The sequence below is a fragment of the Antedon bifida genome, chromosome 7 (genome assembly GCF_963402885.1).
Source record: "Antedon bifida chromosome 7, ecAntBifi1.1, whole genome shotgun sequence".
Classification (NCBI taxonomy): domain Eukaryota; kingdom Metazoa; phylum Echinodermata; class Crinoidea; order Comatulida; family Antedonidae; genus Antedon; species Antedon bifida.
In genome coordinates this window covers 26,678,081-26,699,806 of record NC_136232.1, presented here as the reverse complement: position 1 = coordinate 26,699,806, position 21,726 = coordinate 26,678,081, and the positions used below count along the sequence as shown (strand labels likewise).

The 21,726-nt window shown below is 33.1% G+C and overlaps 5 protein-coding genes across 11 annotated transcripts in view; 1 reads left to right on the top strand and 4 right to left on the bottom strand.

The window, feature by feature from the left end:
* The window catches only part of LOC144847417 (uncharacterized), a 167,219-nt gene that overhangs the window by 41,601 nt on the left and 103,892 nt on the right, over positions 1 to 21,726 (bottom strand). The window lies entirely within an intron of this gene.
* Positions 1 to 21,726, bottom strand: part of LOC144847424 (E3 ubiquitin-protein ligase TRIM71-like) — a 117,680-nt gene that overhangs the window by 51,077 nt on the left and 44,877 nt on the right. The gene's annotated exons all lie outside the window — the stretch shown is intronic.
* LOC144847427 (uncharacterized) lies at positions 265 to 3,157 on the bottom strand. 2 transcript variants are annotated; one of them, XM_078703781.1, is made up of 4 exons: positions 2,904 to 3,157; positions 2,271 to 2,619; positions 801 to 2,110; positions 265 to 599 (listed from the first exon to the last, which is right to left on the bottom strand). In XM_078703781.1, exons 1-4 carry the CDS (start codon positions 3,122 to 3,124, stop codon positions 365 to 367), a joined length of 2,115 nt encoding a protein of 704 aa, XP_078559907.1. In that variant the 5' UTR covers positions 3,125 to 3,157; the 3' UTR covers positions 265 to 364. The 2 variants fall into 2 exon arrangements, with proteins under 2 accessions (XP_078559907.1, XP_078559908.1); XM_078703782.1 differs by having other exon boundaries at positions 2,271 to 2,616.
* LOC144847873 (transmembrane protein 39A-like) lies at positions 3,739 to 9,689 on the bottom strand. 5 transcript variants are annotated; one of them, XM_078704426.1, is made up of 8 exons: positions 9,484 to 9,689; positions 8,693 to 8,912; positions 8,485 to 8,568; positions 8,134 to 8,288; positions 7,541 to 7,823; positions 6,832 to 7,016; positions 6,144 to 6,264; positions 3,739 to 5,719 (listed from the first exon to the last, which is right to left on the bottom strand). In XM_078704426.1, exons 1-8 carry the CDS (start codon positions 9,591 to 9,593, stop codon positions 5,501 to 5,503), a joined length of 1,377 nt encoding a protein of 458 aa, XP_078560552.1. In that variant the 5' UTR covers positions 9,594 to 9,689; the 3' UTR covers positions 3,739 to 5,500. The 5 variants fall into 5 exon arrangements, with proteins under 5 accessions (XP_078560552.1, XP_078560554.1, XP_078560553.1 ...); XM_078704428.1 differs by having other exon boundaries at positions 8,134 to 8,276; XM_078704427.1 differs by having other exon boundaries at positions 8,494 to 8,568.
* Positions 9,775 to 21,189, top strand: LOC144847440 (UBX domain-containing protein 11-like). 2 transcript variants are annotated; one of them, XM_078703806.1, is made up of 12 exons: positions 9,775 to 9,893; positions 10,138 to 10,201; positions 10,305 to 10,465; positions 11,396 to 11,493; positions 11,734 to 11,794; positions 12,149 to 12,240; positions 12,587 to 12,683; positions 13,061 to 13,281; positions 14,145 to 14,222; positions 15,944 to 16,118; positions 17,688 to 18,033; positions 20,164 to 21,189. In XM_078703806.1, exons 2-12 carry the CDS (start codon positions 10,149 to 10,151, stop codon positions 20,294 to 20,296), a joined length of 1,515 nt encoding a protein of 504 aa, XP_078559932.1. In that variant the 5' UTR covers positions 9,775 to 9,893; positions 10,138 to 10,148; the 3' UTR covers positions 20,297 to 21,189. The 2 variants fall into 2 exon arrangements, with proteins under 2 accessions (XP_078559932.1, XP_078559931.1); XM_078703805.1 differs by having other exon boundaries at positions 13,058 to 13,281.

Sequence of the window (21,726 nt, the reverse complement as noted above, 5' to 3'; positions counted from 1 at the left end):
TATGTTGATGCTGAGGGCGCAAATCAACTGAATTAAGTTTAATCAAATGTTAATACAATACAGAAAGAGATCTTGATACATTGAAATATTTTAGTAAGTTTCGACGTTACAAAAACACATGCACAATCATTCATTAGGCAAGCCATATAGATATTATAATTCCTCTATGGGCAAGAAAATGAACTCTTAGTTTATCGATCTTTTATTGTTGGACTTACCCCGAAACTAATAATTAGTACAATATATAATAATGTGTTCCATATGGTCTGATATTAAGTGTAATATACATCTGGGGCTGAACGTAACGTTCATCGGAAGGTACTCTCGTAGTTATGTTTGTTGGGAATAACCAATCCAATAATATTCACTTATTCCTTGGAATAAACTCAGGAACCATGGACGGTGACTTAAAGCGGTCCATAAGTGAAGCTGTTGGTCTAGGTACACTGGATTGGGGAGGTTCTAGAGGTGGTATAGTGGATTGTGGTGGTTGTTGAGCATTCGCGATGTTTGCCAACCGTTCCTGATAATGCAGCAACTGAGCTTGTTCAGCGTTATGTTGTACTTGAGATACACCACTCGCCATCATTTGATACATTCTGTTATTTCATGTAAAGAAAACAACGACGTCATTTATATTAAACCAACCACTTGTAAGCCCTATCTTACACATAAAAAAGTAATGTAAAAGAAAAAATGGAAAAATGCAACATTTTTTACACATTTTTTACACATAAAAAAGTAATGTAAAAAGAAAAAATGGAAACACGCAACATTTTTCAATACAAACAGATACTCACAGATGGTTATGATAAGGATGCAAAAAATTTGGATCTTGCATTCTTGAAACATTGCCTGCTTGCTGCTGATTGGTCATCTCCAGCTGATGTTGTTGATAAACCGCGTGCATAAACGCCACGTAATCCTGATTCTCTTGTTGCATCTGAGCTTGTTGGTGGTAAAACATTGAGTTGTTGTCGGCGTGCATTTGAAACATATATTGGTTATGTACCTGCTGTTGAGTGGTTGACATATTTTGTATCGTAGGCCCATTTCCTCTGTAAACTGGCTGGTGAGCAGGAATTATTGGTTGATGATGGCTGTTAAGTTGTGCCAAACCAGATGGAGGCTGCAGTCCGATACGAGGAAGAGGCTGTGTGTGGTCAGTAACAGTTTGACCAAGAGTGCCACATCTTTTATCAGGTTCTGGACATTGCTGTTGGTGGGAAAAGCCATTTTCAACTGCCTGTTTTGTTGTAACTGGAGCATTAAGTTGTGTGTGATCAATGTCTTTTTCATTTTCATTTGGTAATGCACTGTCATTTAACCGACAGGCGCTATTAAATATTTCAGAGAGCTTTGGATCTTGTCTTTTCTGCAAATTTCTAGAATCTTGGAAAAAAGAAGGAACGTCATGTTTTTCCTCTGTAAGATTTGACGACGCAGCAACATCAGTAGTGACATTCCTTGGAACAAACTCTTTTGCCATCGCAGTTAATTTTGTTTTTGGTTGTTCTTCGGGTTTTTCGTTAGTCATTTTCTTTTCTAGATGTATCGCATTATCTAATTCGTTAACGGCAACATTGCGGTTTTCTGTTATCTCTTCAGCATTGTCTCTACCGTTGTCTTCTGTTTGTGTTATTTCCAATTGCTGTTTAGCATTACCTGGTACAAACGGCTTAGCTTTAACAAAGTTTTCTAGATTCACTTGTAATCCCATAGATGGTTCTGTTACAGGTATTTCCAACTCCGTATTCTCTATTTCTTTATCTAGCAATTTTGGAGGAGATTTTCTAACATTTTCTACCTTAATATTTTGATCCTTAATTACATTATTGGCTCCTGGTGAATCTGATGGTGACTTTGGTCTTTTTCCATAATAGTTCAACTTTGTCTTTGGAATGTTAGGAGACATATCTGTTGGTATCTTGATCAAAAAACTCGTGTTCTGTCGATCATATTCAGCGATGAGTTTCGAAAGATCTACCTTCTTTTTAGCCTTTGATACTGTCTCTGATTCTTCTTGATCGCATGTGCTTCTGATGTAGGCATTTTCGTACTGAGGTGTTACAAAATCAATTTCGAATGGCCCACGTAACAAACCCTCCTTCTAATTATGATAAATTGTGTAACAAACAAAATGTTAAACATTTTAATCATATCGTTTGTATACATTAAACGAAAAAAAGAATATATTTTAGAAAAATTCGAAAAAGCTTTTTTATGTATTGTTAATGGTTGGATAACTGAAAAACACAAAAATTAGTTACCTCCATGGACTCTTCGAGAGAGCACCACTCAACACTACTTGAAGACGTTTCCGATCGAGGACTGCCGCGGTCACAAAACCGCCTTCGACGTCGGTTCAAAAAGACCGCATGTATCTTTTTCCATGATCTTAATGGCTTGTCCTGTTGATATCTGTTATCGGGTCCAGATGGACTTGGTACAATGTCGTGTTCGGTCAGTACTGTATTGATGGTGTCGACAGTGTCATTGCTTGTTGTGGAAGTAACATCGTTATCCTTATCACTACTATTATTATAGTCAATTGATGAATAGCTATCTGTCTCTTCTTGACTTTGAGAATCGCTACTTAATGAACTAAAAACTGAGCTACTGAAAGTGTATAAAAAGCGTATAAGGTGCTAGCAGTTCTACATTTCTACTCACAACATACCTAGCTAGGCCCTAGTAGTAGCTAAAACTGTTCACATTATTCCAAATTAATGATTTTACACTGTAGGGCCTATTACTTTTAACAAACAATGAACGATAAGTATAGGCTATTTCCGTTGTTTAAACAATTATCAATATGTACCATTTTATTAGGCTAGGCCTCCTATGATTGGTAATTACATTAAATAGAAACTAAGCTAGGCCTACATTTTAGTTGATCATACCTGCAGCTAGCAGCATCTTGTGAATCTCCATTATTACATATTCGAGACAGTAAATCAGAAAGTGTGGTTGTTTCAATGCGTTTCTGTGTTTCTTCGGTTCGTTGCACAATTGTCTTTAATCGAGAATCTAGTGTATCTTCTATTGGCTTCCAAACTTGAGAATCTACTACTTTTTGAACAAAACTCCAATAATTACAGGGTTTATATACAGATTCACTCATAATTTACTGTTGTTTTTACAAAATCTGTCTATTTTATACAACTTTCTTGTTGAGACATTATTTTTCCGACGTGCGCAAAATGATCTAAAGATGCATTGCTTATCGAACATCGAATGTAAACAAAGTTGCTAGGAAGTTGCGCAACATTGTTTCTAGACTACGGGCACGCGCGTGTGACTATAGAGCGTACTTACGCGATTTCATTGTATAAAATTCATCATTAATTATTATGTATATATAAAATAATAAATATTTGTATGCGGTTTTTTATGTATGATGTAAGGAAATTTTATTTCACATCACAACGAATAAAAACAATAGCGAATTTAATTATAGGGCTAAGCAGATGTAACTAACCATAATGTTTGTTTTGTCGGCGTTTTGTAACTGATGATGGTTTTAGTCATCGACTAACGCAAAGTTTTAAGACTTACGGTATTTGGTTTTGCTGTTTTCCAATCATCGAATAAAATACGTTTTCTGGGTTATGACGCAACACATGTATTTTAATTTGTTTAAAAACTAATACATTATATAGGCACCTTTAATGATGATATGATAGACTTGGCTGATATGAACATTCAAACAATAAAAAAGTACAGCAGATAATATAATCGGTTTGCAAGTAGCATTTATTACAAGCAAATTAATAATATAAATATCAATCGTCGATACTCAGCGACTACAACAATACTTTTGTTAAAACATCATCCCTTCTTAATCTTTCCGGTAGTAATGCCCTCTAACGGTTCAGTTTCTGTGATTTGGCAGCCGTCGTAAAATATAGGGGAGTTGGGGGACGTGAGGTTTATGTAATTTAAGTCAAAATTACATAAACATGGCATAAACAGGAATAATAACACAGTGTGAACATGAAAATGACAAGTGTACTTGAATCTCCCAATAAAGACACAACGTACGCAAGGACGTGCGCACCAGGCAATTAATTTGACCAATCGCAAACGACAGGTGCTGCGTTGGTGCGCGTACATCCCTGCATGACGACTCTAGTGGGAACCAAGGTTTAAAAATGTATGGCATATAAGAAATGATCATACCTGAAATAGAGTGAGTTTTTTAAATATAAATGAGTTTTTTAAATATAAATGAGTTAATAAATGTAAACAAAATGAACCAGCCTGATTCGAAGCCTTTCAGCACCACAAACATGGAAGTATAAAATATGTCACCATTTAAAAATTATTTTAAAAAGAAAACAAATTAATGTAATAAAACATTAATAACATTTACATGGAATGTTCATAAGATGCTTTAACATAATTAGAAACAAGTAAGATGATTCAAAATTGTGTCTATTCCAATTATTTAACCCTAAAAAAAAGTAACAATGTAATAAGAAAAGTAAGCATTTTTAATTGTGTCATAAAATATTTGGAAACTTGAAATTGAAGTAACAAAGTGTCATGTATTGAATTAGAAAAAACTAAGAAGGGAAAGATTTGCTGATATTCATTAAGTCTAAAACACTAGACATCTAATTTTCTAAAACAAAAGCATTTCTATCAGTCATATGGATAAATACATTGGAATGTTTTTACAGTGTAAATTTGTAAGAAAAAAATAGAAAATGCTTGAGAAAAGTCAAATGAAAAAGAGAAAATGTCAATAGAAACTTTTGTATAAAAACTTTTGTAATTTGTATAACACCACCACAACAACTAAAAAGGTCAAAGGTTAGTTAGTTAACTAGTAAGAAGGTCTATTTTCATTTAGATCTTATTTTTAACTCATTTATTAATGAATTGAAGACTAGTAGAGTAAAAAAAACCAAATTTTTAGACTAAATAAAAACAAAGAAAATGCTTTTGTAAATTAAACAGTTCTACTTCTTCTCAAATACTTTTTAAAATAATAAATAAAATAATTCTATAGTTAACTTATTATGCTAGATTATCCATATGACTGTTAGAAAGAAAGCGGACGAATTAAGTAAAGAAAGCAAAACATTTAATAATGCTCACTACGAAAGGTGAATTTCTACTGTAATTCAACGTGAACATGCAACCAAAGAAAGTATATAGATGAAGAATGTCCACTATTAAACTGGACACTTGGACATCGCCCAGTGTCAACTGCTGGACATCGCCCAGTGTCAACTGCTGGACATCGCCCAGTGTTAACTGCTGGACATCTCCCAGTGTCAACTGCACTCTCCAGTGTCATGACATTTTGAGGTCAAGATGGTGTTCTTTTGATATCTTATCAATAACAAAGAACTCAGCATTCTTCACATTATACTTTCTATGGTGTCATGCTAACATTGTACACTATATTAAATAACCAGATCCCTGCGGGGGAAGAGGTTGTGAGAATATCAACGTGAAACAGACTGCCAACCTAGTGAAACTGAACCTGTCATTTGTCAGGGTCGTCGATAGCGTACGCCTTTCCGAGGACGAACCGATCTCTTAGAAGCTTAAAAAGCACATAGTAATTGGAGAATAGTAACAATGAGATTGATATGACATAGTTCCAGTAGGAGTATCGGGCTAGCAGGTACAACTGGTACAGGACAACAAATATTTGCAATGTTACCATTATATTGAGAACACGCAGTGGTTGACTGAACATGAACTGAAAAAAAATACATATTTACTGTAAAATGAGACCTAATAAGGTACTAAGGGAAGTTAGACATATACAATGATGATTTGTCAGATCCAGAACTGTTTCTATGAGTACGAGTATTGTATTTAATAAAGAACTCAGAGAAGGCGGTTATAATGTGGTTATAAATAGAAAAGGCACAATTTTCAATCAAATGACTCTTAAGAAAGACAATTTACATTATCTATTGTTTTTAAGAACTGAATTTTGCAATTTTTAATATTTTAAATAAAAATGACAGGAAGGAAATTGCAAAAGACAATGGCAACAGTGATATGAATTATGTCAGATACATAAAATGATGCAATGAACTTATCTGCCATTTGGAATATTTTTAGTTTTTTTAGATATTTTATATCAGCATACAAATACATAGATGAATGATACTTACATAAAATCTAGCATAAGAGCTATCAGAGGGCTGTGCCACATTTTGTTGTCCAACTGCTTTGTATAAAGCTTTCTGATATCTTACAAGCACTCCTTGGGGCCATACTGTTAAGTCAGACCAGCTAAAAACAAACATTACATATTTATTGATACCATTATACCAATGAGGCTTTTAAGTACATTCACCTGAGTGTATACTTGCTATTTAATTGGGTTATGTAAACCAGGGAAGATTGAAAATACACTAACCAGGAAATTTCTCTCTTCCCTCGTATAACTTGATGTTCAGTATTAGTGCTACTGAATAGGAAAGTGACATTTAATAATGAATGTTTTGTGTTCACTGAATGGAGAGAATATCTCCATTTGTGGCAATCATAAAATATTCTCCCCATTTAACTTATAAATGCTTTATTGTTTTATTTATATAATTACATTTTTTTAAATTTTTAATATTTATATATATTTGAACGATTTCTTGTTAATTCTGGAAGATTTGATTGATGTTCCTGTTAGTTTCTTTGCTGTTTAAGAATATTTGTAATTGTTATCTGAAGCGCCTTAAAAATGGGGTGGTTTCACCTTGTGTAGCGCCTCTGTGTAAAATATTGAATAAAAAAAAGAAAAAAACTCATAAATTAATTTTGTATAGTAATTTGATAGAAAACATACCAGTTGTTTATACTTACACATGTTGTGGTGTGTTACTATAGCCATGGTCTATCTTTTGCCAGCAGCCAAGATGTAGTGCACAACGATGCAGAACATCACAATACTTATGTGGTAAAAAATGTGAACTGAACATGATGAACGAGTTGATCCATACAAACGCTATGTGTTGACATGACCACCATAGATCCAAGTATATTGAACTCTGGGTAAAAAAAAACAGATCATTTACATTATTTAGTAGTCATTGATTGGAGGTACACACCTAATTGGTGACAGTGGCTTAGGCTGCTTTTGTGCTTTCCTGGCAGCTAGTGACTATGATTTTATATTTTCTTTTGCGTCGTGTTTGTTTAATTTTTTGATTTGTATTATATTTTGTTAAATGTATCTTCTGCCTGAATAAATAATAATAATAATTTTAACGGCATAGTTGTATAAATGTATTATTATAATTTACATTATAAATGAACACATTTTGGTCATATGTCAAGTACCACTGCATCACTCTATTTTTGGTTTTCAGTTTCTTGTGGTTTTTTTTCTGTTATTTTTATTTCCTTTCCTTGTTTTTAAATTCAAATTCTCTTGGTAAATTATGCATTATACAGGAAATGTTTTCACCAGAGTAGTGTGGAATACTTGAATTTGTACCACTTTAAACATAAGGAAATACCAGATTACTCTACCAAATACCAAAAAAAACCAAAATGAAATATAAAATGTTACCTGCAAAAAACAGATCGGAACAAAACCAACGTAATAAGCGCAAACCATTGAATTAAATAACACATTTTTAATTCTCATATTAAAATCGACTTTTAGAAGATCAGCTTCTCGACGAGTGTCCGACGGCGAATGCGTACATTTATGCATCGGAATCATTCGGTTAAGGTCATGTGATCCCACTTTATTGTAATCATCTTCCATTGACTTTAACGTGGACTGAAGTTGAAATATTGGCGTACTGGTGTCAAAGGTCAAACCATAGAGAAGAAAATAAGATACCAAACTGAAAGGAAAACAATTATATTAAATTTGCAGTTTTGGTGAATGAATATATAATGCCATCCTGTGTTAATAATAAACTATAAACATTTATTTCATCCTTCACAATTTTCAATCTTAAAAAAGAAGTCTAAACAGATAAATGTTTAATCACAATAAATTTTCCAATTTATTGAGATGAGTGCTAGGCCTACTAGCAACATAACATTCTACACTGACCATTTTAGTAATTTCTTATCAGAGTAAAAAGCATTTCTTCCTCACATGTAATATTTAATAAATATAAGGAAGTGATCTGTCTATATAACACTTACGGATATGCAAGGAAGAGTATATTCAATGGTGAATTATTACAGAACAGTTTCCATAGTGAATAGCCAGCTAAGAAGATGAAGCCAATTACTAGTACGAACTTAACCATCTGCATTAAGCACACGCTTACAGACATCACATTACCCTGAAATGATACCTATTAGTAACAAAATTGAATAGATTTAATTTTTTATAAAAATTAATTAATGTTAATGTGCAAATGCAGATTGTCCAAATGCTCTTAAAATAAAAATGGGATGAGAGAGAAAACAGATTGAATTACAAAGAATTAAAAAGGTTTTTAAAAATTTGATATTTTAATTTAATAATTTAAAGAATAATGCAACTCTTACATCACGCACCAAACTCCAAATGAGCCTTCTTGACAAAACAACAGTGATGAAGATCACTAAAAATGGGTTTATCAGGTAAAAGTTCTGAAAAATAAGAGGAAATCAATTTATTTCTAAACTTTATTAAAAAATGTGCAAATAATAGCTTTCACTCTTTGCGTTAGGTTGCATACATTTTGTGTCCAGTTATCATGCAAGTCAAACTAACCAAAGCTGTATTTGATGGAGGTACAGGCAGCCACCAGACTGTTTTGTAGATGTTTATATACTGGATGAACAGCGCCATCAACAGGTAAAAGAACATCATCGATTCAAAGAAGAGGTTTCCATCGGCTGGCAGCGACGGGATGTCCAAATGGCGTATCGGGGTAATGGTGATTAGCGTTGTGGTCATCAATGGGTTATTTCCAACAACATTTGGTCCATTTCTGTTATAAAATAAATTCATGTTTATTAAACATTTTATTGATTTCCATAATGCATTCAGACTACAATTTACCAAATAATTATTTTTTATCTTTAAACTCACTAAAACGTATAAAATGCATCAAAATAATATTGTTGATTTGCTTTTGTACACAATCATCATATGAGTATGGGTTACACCATTACACCATACATGGCTGGTTTGACCACATGGGCAGGTAAACGTTTACCAAATATAAGATTTACTATTGTGTATATAAACAGTTGTCTATTATCTATATTCAGTAGGTCTAGCCTAATATAACAATATTAATAACATTTTCAAAATAAAAAAAAAACATAGGCCTACATTAAATTATAATTAAATAATTATTAATATTAATAAATTTATAAAGTTAGACTACAAGCTTAACTAAAGCTTAACAATAAACACAATCTCAAGATTATAAATTTTAGGGACCATAATAATATGCTAGGCCGCCCAGTCTATCACCATCATCACTAAAGCATCAACTGGTGGGGACAACAAAGTATTTTCTGGCTTCATTCAATAAACATTTCGACCTTGCTTACCGTTGGCGAAGTGTTGCACTTTGGGGCGAATTTCTAGCAGTTTGTGCTGAAGCTATTGGAACTGGACGGTTCGCAGGTTGTCTTCCTGGGCCACGTCTACCACCCGCCATTGATGCTGCATTGAAAAGAGTAAAATTTAAAGACTTTTATTGGGCTTTTATCCATCAGTTGTAACCTGTAAACATTAAAGTTCCCTTGCCGGAAGTCAACAACTACACATCGCTGTTAAGAATGATGGGAAACTCGACCTTTTGGAAATTTTACGTTGAGGTCGTACTTCCGTATTTACCGTTGAACTTTTTCCATAGATACATGACGCTTTTTGCTTTGTAGTTATCAATGAAAAGTTAAAACAAATATATATTTGTAATTATAGTATTTATTTAGTAACAATCAATTCAATAAATTAGGTTAGTAGGTATTAATTAAGTATGAATAGGTACTGTAATATAATGTTATGTATTGTGTTGTAGGCTGATGAGTCTCTGCACTCCCACTCTCCTTTCTCTCACTCCCCGAGTCACTAGCTAGGCTAAGAGACTATTTAGGCAGGTTTCCTACACGCCAATATAGGGACTACTCTAAGCAGTCCCAGGCCTAGGCTATGCCTACAATATATATATATACAGTGAATTTTTTGTTTGCACTTTACAGATTTAGCCATCATGACAAGCCCGTACAACAACTTAAAAAAGAATAAGAAAATGCCACTGCCAGGGTAAGAAGACAAATAAAAATAAATAAAACTACAGAAATTCTAAATTTTTAAAACCATAAAATTTGAATATTATTTAGTAAAAGAGACACTTTTGTTATTATAGACAGCGGGCTGCACCTTACAGATCTGTTCCAGTTACTGGAGACACAATTCTTGATGAGATGTTACAGAGACTAGAGTTGCAAGAAAAGAGTGGAGTATACATTGAAGATGCTTCAGGTTCTAATAAGAAATCACAAGCAAGAGGAAATCACTCGGCACCTGGTAACACTATACATGTCAGGCTTTGGGTTATTGCTGGCATGAAATTTCCCAATTGTGACCCCGCCCATGTGAGGTTGGGTAGAAAAGTGTGACACTTGACGTGTATGTGACACGATGGTCATTCCCAACACAGTTAAATTTATAATTATCATTTTGAGATTTTCACGCTTTATATGACCACAGTAGTACCATATTAATGAAACCTTTGGATCCAACAATGTGTGTTCTCTAAATAGGGGGGTGTCCCAACGGAATGATTAGGCTACTGTATTCTGTTTTAGTTTTCCATAAATTCAGTTAATTGACTTGATTGAAAAAGTTTTGCTTTTACATTAAATTCAAGACATCTGAATCATTTTGAATAGTGATATTGAAAAGTGAAAGTGCATCAATAGATTTGTTTTCTTTACTCATAAAATGTTGATTGATTGATTGATTGATTGAAATATATATTTATACTGGGTAACCTCTTCAGTCAAAGACTGGTCTCCCAGAGGGCCCAGTTGGTGATCAGTGGCTGTGATGTACTAATACACCGGGGTAACCCCCTACTCGTCTCAAAAGATGTACTAGGTTCTTTAAAGTGCACACGAGCTAGATGTGTACACTGGACCTACGGTTTATAGTCCTTATCCGAGAAGACTCGTTCTACCACCAGAACCATGGAGTGAGTGAGCCTCGAACCCTTGCCGATGTTATGGCTACGTAATTACGGTTCCACTGTCTTAACCGCTCGGCCACTCACTCGGTTTTGTACTCTCGTTTAGCGTGTCAAACAGTTTAGGTTTCAGTTTCATTGACACAATACAAATAAAATTGAGAACATTCAATGGGCCAAAATAAGCATAAAAAAACGCAATACATTAAGCAAAAGTAAGACATCAAATCAAATACTAAAAGGTTAATTTTTGTTATTGCTTTTTTATTTAGGGGTTCCAACTGATATGGACCTGATGAGTGGTATGATGAGTAAAATATCCCAGTTGGAGTTACAAGTGAAATATTACACTAAAGAAATTATTGACAAGGTAAATGTGTTTTAAACTAATTTCATTCTCCTTCCAACAACCTTTGTTTAAACCATAATTTTAAAGTCTGTAAAATCTGTTCCACTCCTGTAAAATCTGTTCCACTCCTGTACAGAACCAGTAGTGATAAATTGGTTGTAGGCAATCATTTTTATACGTAGCCTAAATAAAGAAAATAATATTTTAACATTATCTATTTTTATTCTATTGATAAATTAATCTGTATTTTAATGTTTACAGGATAAGAAAATAAATGTTTTAGAAGAAAAAGTTAATCTTTTACAAAGGTATAAAGGTACAGGTATGTATTTATTTTGATTAAATAAAAAAGAGAATACAATTATAAATGTAAAACACCCTGCCAATTGAAACCTGTGTGTCTGCAAGCCTTTTAATATAAAAAAAAAACTTTTTCCTCTTTGTTACTTTTGTGCTTTTTTTTATCGAAAAAAATATTGACACTTGATTGATAGGGGTATATACACTAATATGCTCATTTAACCAAGATGGTGTAACCCAACACATACATTTTTCTGTTAAAGTTAAAATAATTATTATAATGTTTATTGTTAGTGGCGATGATTTGCTGTTGGTCTGGAGCAAAATAAAGAATAAAAAAGAATAAAATTATAATTATTATTTTATTTTCTTACAGGATGCAATGAAGAGAGTGGTACAAGAAGTAACCAAGTTCAAGAATTAGAAAGAAAATGTCAAAAACTAGAAACAGAACTCCAAGATATTCAAGTTAGTACTCAGATGATGATGCTGATATTTCTTGTTCTATTAACATTAAAATAATTTCCTGTGTTTTCATCTGAGTTCAAGTGAAAAATGAATATAATGTTTTGTTCTGAGTTTTTAACAGTTCAGAATTAAATATCCAAACCTTAAAAATATATTGTCCACTTGAAAAAAGTATTTGTGTTGAATATGCCATTTTAATGCCACATAATAGATCCACTTTTACCAAAAATTGGATCGGAAAAAAAATTTATTTTTCTGAAAAAACTGTAATTTAAAGCAAAAAATAGTCAATTTAATATTTAGGGTGATAATTATCATATTTAATCACTATATTAATATATTATAGGAATTCTTGGAAGATTATGGTATGGTTTGGGTCGGAGATGATGATGATGTTTATGAAGAGTTAAATGAAACAGAGAAACCAACAGTGTGGAATCCAGGTATTAAGTACTTACTTAAATTGCGCCCTCCATGCTTGGTTGTATTTTCACAGTACAGCACACTCTATGGTTTCTTACCATTTTATAAAGACTCTCAATATTTAATTTTACCAAGTTGGGACCTCTGCTATGTGCTGCTTAGAGATTGCACATGTCAATTAAAAGTTCTCATATGGCACATATGGCGTTTCATACATATACTACTTTACTTGTAAACATTCAGACAACTTAAAATCAAAATGCCGACTTTTGGACTAATATAAAAAAGACAAAAATACAGACCTGACGTCTAATTAAAATCATGAATGCAAGCTTAAATTACTTGCATTCCAGGGTTTTGTGGTTAATATATGATTTATACATCTTTCCATCAGCAGCTTCACTGGCTTCAGACCAAAATCAAAAAGTTGATTTTGACAGGGTGATTGAAAACATTAAAGAGTTAAACGTGATTGCTGGTGAAGGGTTAAAAGAAATAAAACATACGTCTGGAGGTGCAAGACTACACACAAAAGAGCAGGTACCACTTACCCTGTACGCTAATGGTATCTTCATGTTTAACGGACCTTTTAGGTGCTATGAGGAACCTAGTACTAAGGTAACACATTCAGATATAGTCCACTTGATAAAATAAACAATTTCAATTGGTTAACCTACCGTGAATGTTAAGTAATAGTTATTCACTTCAACCAAAAACATGTTTTAAAAAAAAAATTTACCAAATAAAAACCAGAATTTAAACTAAACATTATCATGGAAGCCCATGTTGCCTGGAAGACAACAGATTTCCAAAAAAAGTGACCATCTTTAAAAGTTAAAATCATTGTTTTTGGCAAAATTAAATAACTTTATTAAAACTACAAAATGTCCTATTCAATGATTTTTGGGACAAATTGTAGTGAAAGCTAATGAACTACAAACTATAAAAATAAGCAATGAATTACACCATGTTTAGGATTTTTCAACATACATTAGAAACAAAATATGTTCATAAAATTAACCCTGATACAATTGTTATAGAAATACATAAAGCAATTTGTGAATTATTTAACAAACTGCTTTATGCACTGTCTATATAGTGCAGTACTATTGTAACAATGGTACTATTATGTCATGTATTTAATTAACTTCAAATTCTTGAATAGTGATAGTAAATTATACAGACCACCACTGTGAAATTTAATTGCACCATTTGATAATTGATGTTGATACATAATGTTCCATTCCAAATGTTGTACTTGGTTGAACATGTAATATATAAAACGTCCATCAAAAATTATGATTAAAAGTACATATTCAAGGACATTGCTTCAATGTTGTATTAACTAATTTGTCTAATAAATTGAAAAAAAAAAAAAAAACACTCTCTCTCGGTTCATTGAACTTTAAGCAGAATTTTATTTCATTGTATTCCAAGAAATAAACATAAAATGACATCAATTATTATCCTCATTATTTCAGGCTTGTATCCAAGATTTTACTGATGGGTATTTCCCTTCGGAATTAAAGAAACGTTATCCAGATGGAACTCCATTTTTGGTAAATCAATTTTCTTTCATTATTATTATTCATTATTACATTATTATTATTTTAATATATTATTGTAGTATTTACCTACCTATATTATTGTGGTATTTACCTACCTATATTATTGTGGTATTTACCTACCTATATTATTGTGGTATTTACCTACCTATATTATTGTGATATTTACCTACCTATATTATTGTGATATTTACCTACCTATATTATTTTGGTATTTACCTACCTATATTATTGTGGTATTTACCTACCTATATTATTGTGGTATTTACCTACTGTACCTATATTATTGTGGTATTTACCTACCTATATTATTGTGGTATTTACCTACCTATATTATTGTGGTATTTACCTACCTATATTATTGTGATATTTACCTACCTATATTATTGTAGTATTTACCTACCTATATTATTGTGGTATTTACCTACCTATATTAGTGTGGTATTTACCTACCTATATTATTGTGGTATTTACCTACCTATATTATTGTGGTATTTACCTACCTATATTATTGTGGTATTTACCTACCTATATTATTGTGGTATTTACCTACCTATATTATTGTGATATTTACCTACCTATATTATTGTAGTATTTACCTACCTATATTATTGTGGTATTTACCTACCTATATTATTGTGGTATTTACCTACCTATATTAGTGTGGTATTTACCTACCTATATTATTGTAGTATTTACCTACCTATAGTATTGTGGTATTTACCTACCTATATTATTGTGGTATTTACCTACCTATATTATTGTGGTATTTACCTACCTATATTAGTGTGGTATTTACCTACCTATATTATTGTGGTATTTACCTACCTATATTATTGTGGTATTTACCTACCTATATTATTGTGGTATTTACCTACCTATATTATTGTGGTATTTACCTATACCTATATTATTGTGGTATTTACCTATACCTATATTATTGTGGTATTTACCTACCTATATTATTGTGGTATTTACCTACCTATATTATTGTGGTATTTACCTACCTATATTATTGTGGTATTTACCTACCTATATTATTGTGGTATTTACCTACCTATATTATTGTGGTATTTACCTACCTATTATTATTATTGTGGTATTTACCTACCTATATTATTGTGGTATTTACCTACCTATATTATTGTGGTATTTACCTACCTATATTATTGTGGTATTTACCTACCTATATTATTGTGATATTTACCTACCTATATTATTTTGGTATTTACCTACCTATATTATTGTAGTATTTATTTATCTACATCTCCTCTTCGGGTTCTTTGGCCCACAGGGCTGCAAATTGTTGTCTACCAGTGAACCCTTCAGCAATAGTCCTATCCTAATGCTATTCTCTCCTTTTCCACTGTCTGCCTTCATGTTGTTGTTCTCTGATTGAGGTATTTTTTCCAAAAAAAATACACAAGGTGTACCTTACCTTGTGTGTTATTATATTATTTATAATTGTTTGCTCATAAAATAATGGAAATACAGTTATAAATGATAAACAAATCAGTTAAACCTTTTATATCCTTCATATTTTTCTATAAATTAATAGAAGGAAATTAGAAAGAAGGTATTTTGAAAAAATTAAAAGTTTTGAAAATGTTAACATTTTCCAAACTTTTAATTTTTTCAAAATTCTTTTGTCAGCGCCTTGAACACTTTAGTGGATATGTGCGCTGTATAAATCTTATTATTATTATTATTGTCAGGTAAAAGATAAAAGAGAGGTATTTTACCAAGACCCTCGAAGAAAAGAGAATTTTCCAGGATCAGGACAGACGCTGGGAGGCGATAAAGTGCCAAGTAAATTGGTGCCAACTAATCTTGATAGAGGAACGTCAATGACAGACCACCATGTGGTTTCACTTACTGACGACTTTACAGGTAAATCGTTTTTAATTTATTGAGTTTTTATTTAAAAAAAAATTATTTATGTGTAAAAAAAATTAAGGCACAAATATTTTGTGGTTTACAAATGCAAAAGCATTTAAAGTTAATTTTGGTAGTTTATTATTATTATTATACAAAAAATGATTTTTTACGAGTGCAATGGTACAAATAATTTGATGTGAAAAAATGAAGTGAAAATAGAACATTTCATCTTTCACTGAATGAAATATAATTATTTTTATAACATGAAAGAAGAGGGTTCATTAAACTTTCATACAGGATTCTCTTAAATATCTCCAAAAAATTCATTTTTGAAATAAAAAACACATTTTGGAATATGAGACTTTCCAGAAAACCAGACATATTAGGTTATCCCAGGGGTGTCTGGTATTGGAAAGCTGACTACTATTTCAAGCAATTCATCTTTTGTTTAGAAATTTAAGATCAGAAATGTAGGGAAAATGTATGTTTGATTTGCAATGCCCTTTCTTTTTACTGTGCTCTTTATTTGTATATAATAAATCTAAACAAGGATATTATTATATTATGTACTTCATTATTTGTTTCTTAAAGCATTTTAATCTCCTTTTTTCTCCTTTTCCATGCCACCTAGATTGTTTTAGATCTATTTTTGTAGGACAGGAGGCGCCTGAGTCCGGGATGACCGAGACACAACTGGTGCTGACCGGGGTTCAATTAGACCGATCCCTGGCTAGCGACGAAGGCGTATCCCCTTACTGCGGTTTGGGGGTTTTTTTTTTGGCATGGTTGGATTTCCCTTTTTTCATATTTATTTATGTACAGTGCTTAGAGGTTTCACAACATTAGGCGCTATATAAATCCAGGATATTATTATCAATAGGGTGGTTCCCTGGTCAGTTGAATAATCAATTTTATTGATCTATGGTGGTTGACTGAAGGTCAAAATTATTGATTAACTTTTGAATTTCCGTACCATACCTATTCCCTACAAGTTAACAAACAGTATCCATGGCTACTGCATAACGTTTCCATGACAACACGGCAGCTAATTTACCTTTGAATAGTTTCTTCACATTTGTGAACTTTGAAATGAAGATGATATCAACCGAAATAGCAGGGATTGTATTGATTTCCTATTGTGCTTTGGAAATAAGGCCATTTCTATAGCTCCTAATTACCTTGGAAAAATCTCCACATCTGCGTGTACGAGTGTATAGCCACAGATGCTTTGTTATATCTCTATTTTGTAGTTGAATTTTTAAATGCCCTTGGAGTGATGGATCATTATTAATTTCTCTTTAGCACTAGAGAAAAGACTCCTTGCTATGCAGTTCACTCCGTTTAATCTAAGCTTTAACTTTATGGCCGTGTCTTCAATTAATTTCATAATTTTTTTTTTTAAATCGGATACTTATTATTATAAATATGAATTCTAATCATTTGCTATGTGGTAACTAATGGAAATGGAAGATAATTTTAATGGGTTCAGGCAGTAGTATTATGTATTAGTTAATTGCAAAAACTTACTATTTTTGTATGAAATTAATACTTATTTATGAATATTTGAATTATTTGTTTTAGGTACAAAGTTATCGAAGGATCAATTTTTAAATAAGCTTCCTCAAAGTGTTGTCAGGAATGGCAAGGTAATTGATGTGCGTTCTTCAATAGGCAACCAATTGTCTTCTACAAATTCAAAGGCTCACATTACAGTTATTGATACGCCTATAGTTAAATCCATCAAGGAGCGTGTTAACAGACCCCCGTCAGCGAACGCAAAGTTCACACGCTCATCGACTCGTCCATTGTCAGCGCGCAACGTTGCTACATTGCGAGTGAAATCTGAAGCCGGTAACGAAACGTATGTGCTCAAGTTAGGATATGGTGATACTATAGGAGATGTGAGGAAGTACATTAATGAATATAGGTAATTACATATTGATTAAACTAAGTCTGCTTCCATTAAGGCTTTGTTGTGTACCTAGTCTAATTGACTTGTGTACTCATTGTCTGATCTAATACACATCCTTAAGTCTGATTTCTTAAGTTATTATTTCCCTGATATGCATACTCCATTGACCTTTATAGTAACTGAATTCTTTGATATTCTTTAATGTTTCTCAACTAGCAGCCATTTTCACCTTTTCTCTTAACTATGCAGTTCATATTATACTCAAGAGGGGATCCAGCTAGTCATATGCCCCCCCCCCCCCCTCTTAACAGCCAAAATTAAATTATTAACTACTTTTTAATATCAATTGTTGACACTGACAAGCTATTAATATTATATGTTATATGCAAGCTATCTTGCTCCTATTGCGTCTTTTCTCTTAATTGTCAAATACTATTTTGCATATTAATAACTGTCATGCATCAAACAATAATAAACACACAAAACAAAATTATATGAAGAAGCAGTAAAACTAATTCTATTAACAATATGCAGTCATCAGTATCTTTTCTGATTATGGCTACTATAAACCGTATTGATTATAACTTCATTATTAATTCAGTGTTTTATGGCTAAAAGTAGTAACCTTACTCTTGATGATGTATTGATTAAAAAGATGAATTGCTAATACCGTTATTGAACTTTTACTTCCAAGTAATTTCCAACAAATTTATCTTATACTACACCCTTAACAGCTCCCTACATTAAGCAATCTGTTGTATCGGTGTGTGTCAATCTACAGTGTTGTATCGGTGTGGGTCAGTCTATAGTGTTGTATGAGTCAGTGTCAATCTACAGTGTTGTATCGATGTGTTTCAATCTACAGTGTTGTATCGGTGTGTGTCAATCTACAGTGTTGTATCGATGTGTTTCAATCTACAGTGTTATATCGGTGTGTGTCAATCTACAGTGTTGTATCGATGTGTTTCAATCTACAGTGTTGTATCGGTGTGTGTCAATCTACAGTGTTGTATCGGTGTGTGTCAATCTACAGTGTTGTGTGGGTCAGTGTCAATATACAGTGTTGTATGAGCAGTTTCAATCTACAGTGTTGTATCGGTGTGTTTCAATCTACAGTGTTGTATCGGTGTGTGTTAATCTACAGTGTTGTGTGGGTCAGTGTCAATATACAGTGTTGTATGAAACAGTGTCAATATACAGTGTTGTATCGGTGTGTATCAATCTACAGTGCTGTTTGAGACAGTGTCAATATACAGTGTTGTATGAGTCAGTGTCAATCTACAGTGTTGTATCGGTGTGTATCAATCTACAGTGCTGTTTGAGACAGTATCAATATACAGTGTTGTATGAGTCAGTGTCAATCTACAGTGTTGTATCGGTGTGTATTAATCTACAGTGCTGTTTGAGACAGTGTCAATATACAGTGTTGTATGAGTCAGTGTCAATCTACAGTGTTGTATCAGTCAGTGTCAATCTACAGTGTTGTATAGGTCAGTGTCAATCTACAGTGTTGTATCGGTGTGTGTCAATCTACAATGTTGTGTGGGTCAGTGTCATTCTACAGTGTTGTATGAGACAGTGTCAATCTACAGTGTTGTGTTAGACAGTGTCAATTATACAGTGTTGTATAAGACAGTGTCAATCTACAGTGTTGTGTGGGTCAGTGTCAATCTGCAGTGTTGTATGAGACAGTGTCAATCTACAGTGTTGTATGAGACAGTGTCAATCTACAGTGTTGTATGGGTCAGTATCAATCTACAGTGTTGTGTGGGTCAGTGTCAATCTAAAGTGTTGTGTGAGTCAGTGTCAATCTACAGTGTTGTATGAGACAGTGTTGTATGAGACAGTGTCAATCTACAGTGTTGTATGAGACAGTGTCAATCTACAGTGTTGTATGAGACAGTGTCAATCTACAGTGTTGTGTGAGTCAGTGTCAATCTACAGTGTTGTGTGGGTCAGTGTCAATCTACAGTGTTGTATTGGTCAGTGTCAATCTACAGTGTTGTGTGAGACAGTGTCAATCTACAGTCTTGTATCGGTGTGTATCAATCTACGTTGTATGAGTCAGTGTCAATTGTATTGTGTGGGCAGTGTCGAGAACAGTGTTGTATTTATTACTTAAATGTGTTTTTTCATTTTTTACAGGTGTATGGGCAACATAGAATATGAGATCCTCACTACATTTCCAAGAAGAACATACTCAGATCCACTAGCTACTCTTGAACAATGTGGTCTGACACCAAATGCTACAGTTATACTAAGAACAAAGAAACTATGAAACTAAGCATTCTCAAAACTAAACTCTGTTGAAACGACTTTACATTTGGATGATGTTATCCTATATCATTAATCTACTCGATTCTCAGTGCTGCACCTTCACATAAAACAATATTTCCCCAGTATCGTAGGAAAATTCCATAATACAGCGTAACATGTGTATTACATGTGTGCCTGTATCATGTAATTAGGTTATGTATTAGGTTATTGTCTATGATAGTAAGAGATACAATGTGGGAAACATGTTATGCTGTGTTATGGAATTTTCCTATGATACTGAGAAATCTAGATACAGTACCGATCAGGTGATTGGTCCCTGCAAATCGAAAGATCCCTATTATAAACTTAACTAAGGGAAACAACACAAACACTTGTATTATGCAAAATAGCAATCAGTTAGTAGTGGAAAATACAGTCCATAATTGTACAGTACTCTGTAACACAAAAACGTGGTTAACACTAGAACGCAACGTAACGCAGCGACGTATCGACGCAAGGTGCTGTATTGCGTAATCACAAGTGGGAACCGACGACGAAATAGTGCTGCAAAGTCGCAGGTTTGTTTTCACGCAGGCAGGGGAAAACACAATTATCGGAAGGGCATTTTCTTACGTTGCGTAGGTTGTGTTACGTGGCGTCGCTAGTGGGAACCAAGCTTAACAGAAAATTATGATGATATAAAAGGCAGTTAATAATGTCCTAATTAAACTAAATTAAATTCTGCTCAAGTGCATTAGCTGTCTTTATCAATACCGTCCAAGCTGACTATTTTATATAAAGATAAACTGACATTACTGAACTTGTAAGATGATTTATATAGACCTGTATAATATATGAACTCTAGATTTAGATAATGCGGTCACATTTCAGGAAATATATGTTATTTTAATCATACTCTTATGTTTGTGTACATTTTTTAAGTAACCATGTATAGCACTGTGAATGTCAATAAAATATGTCAGGATTTCCTCAACAAGAAGTTTCCTATTAAAGGAACTTTAGAGGGTAATTATTAGATATTGTAAGTATAGATAACTATTATAGTTTCATAATAGTGGAGCACTGTGGCGCAGTGGTTAGAGCATTGGACTTGCAATCAAGAGGTTGTTGGTTCAAGCCCCGGCTCGGTCACTGCAGTGTTGAGTCCTTGAGCAAGATTCTTTATCCACATTGTTCCTCCCCACCCAGGTGACCGTTTGTGCGGGAGGAGTGGCGTACCCCGCACAGACATACACACTCGGTGAAGTCTGGCCCAAGCGCTAAGGAAATGGAGATGGGCACCACGGCCGTTAGCATTAGCTTAGGTTTCGACTTTACCTTTTTATAGTTTCATAAAATGATTCATTGACGGAACCAGTTCCTTTACAGTTTGCACAGTTTAAAGGCCCATTTATACTAGGACGATAACGATCGACGATAAATAGATAAATA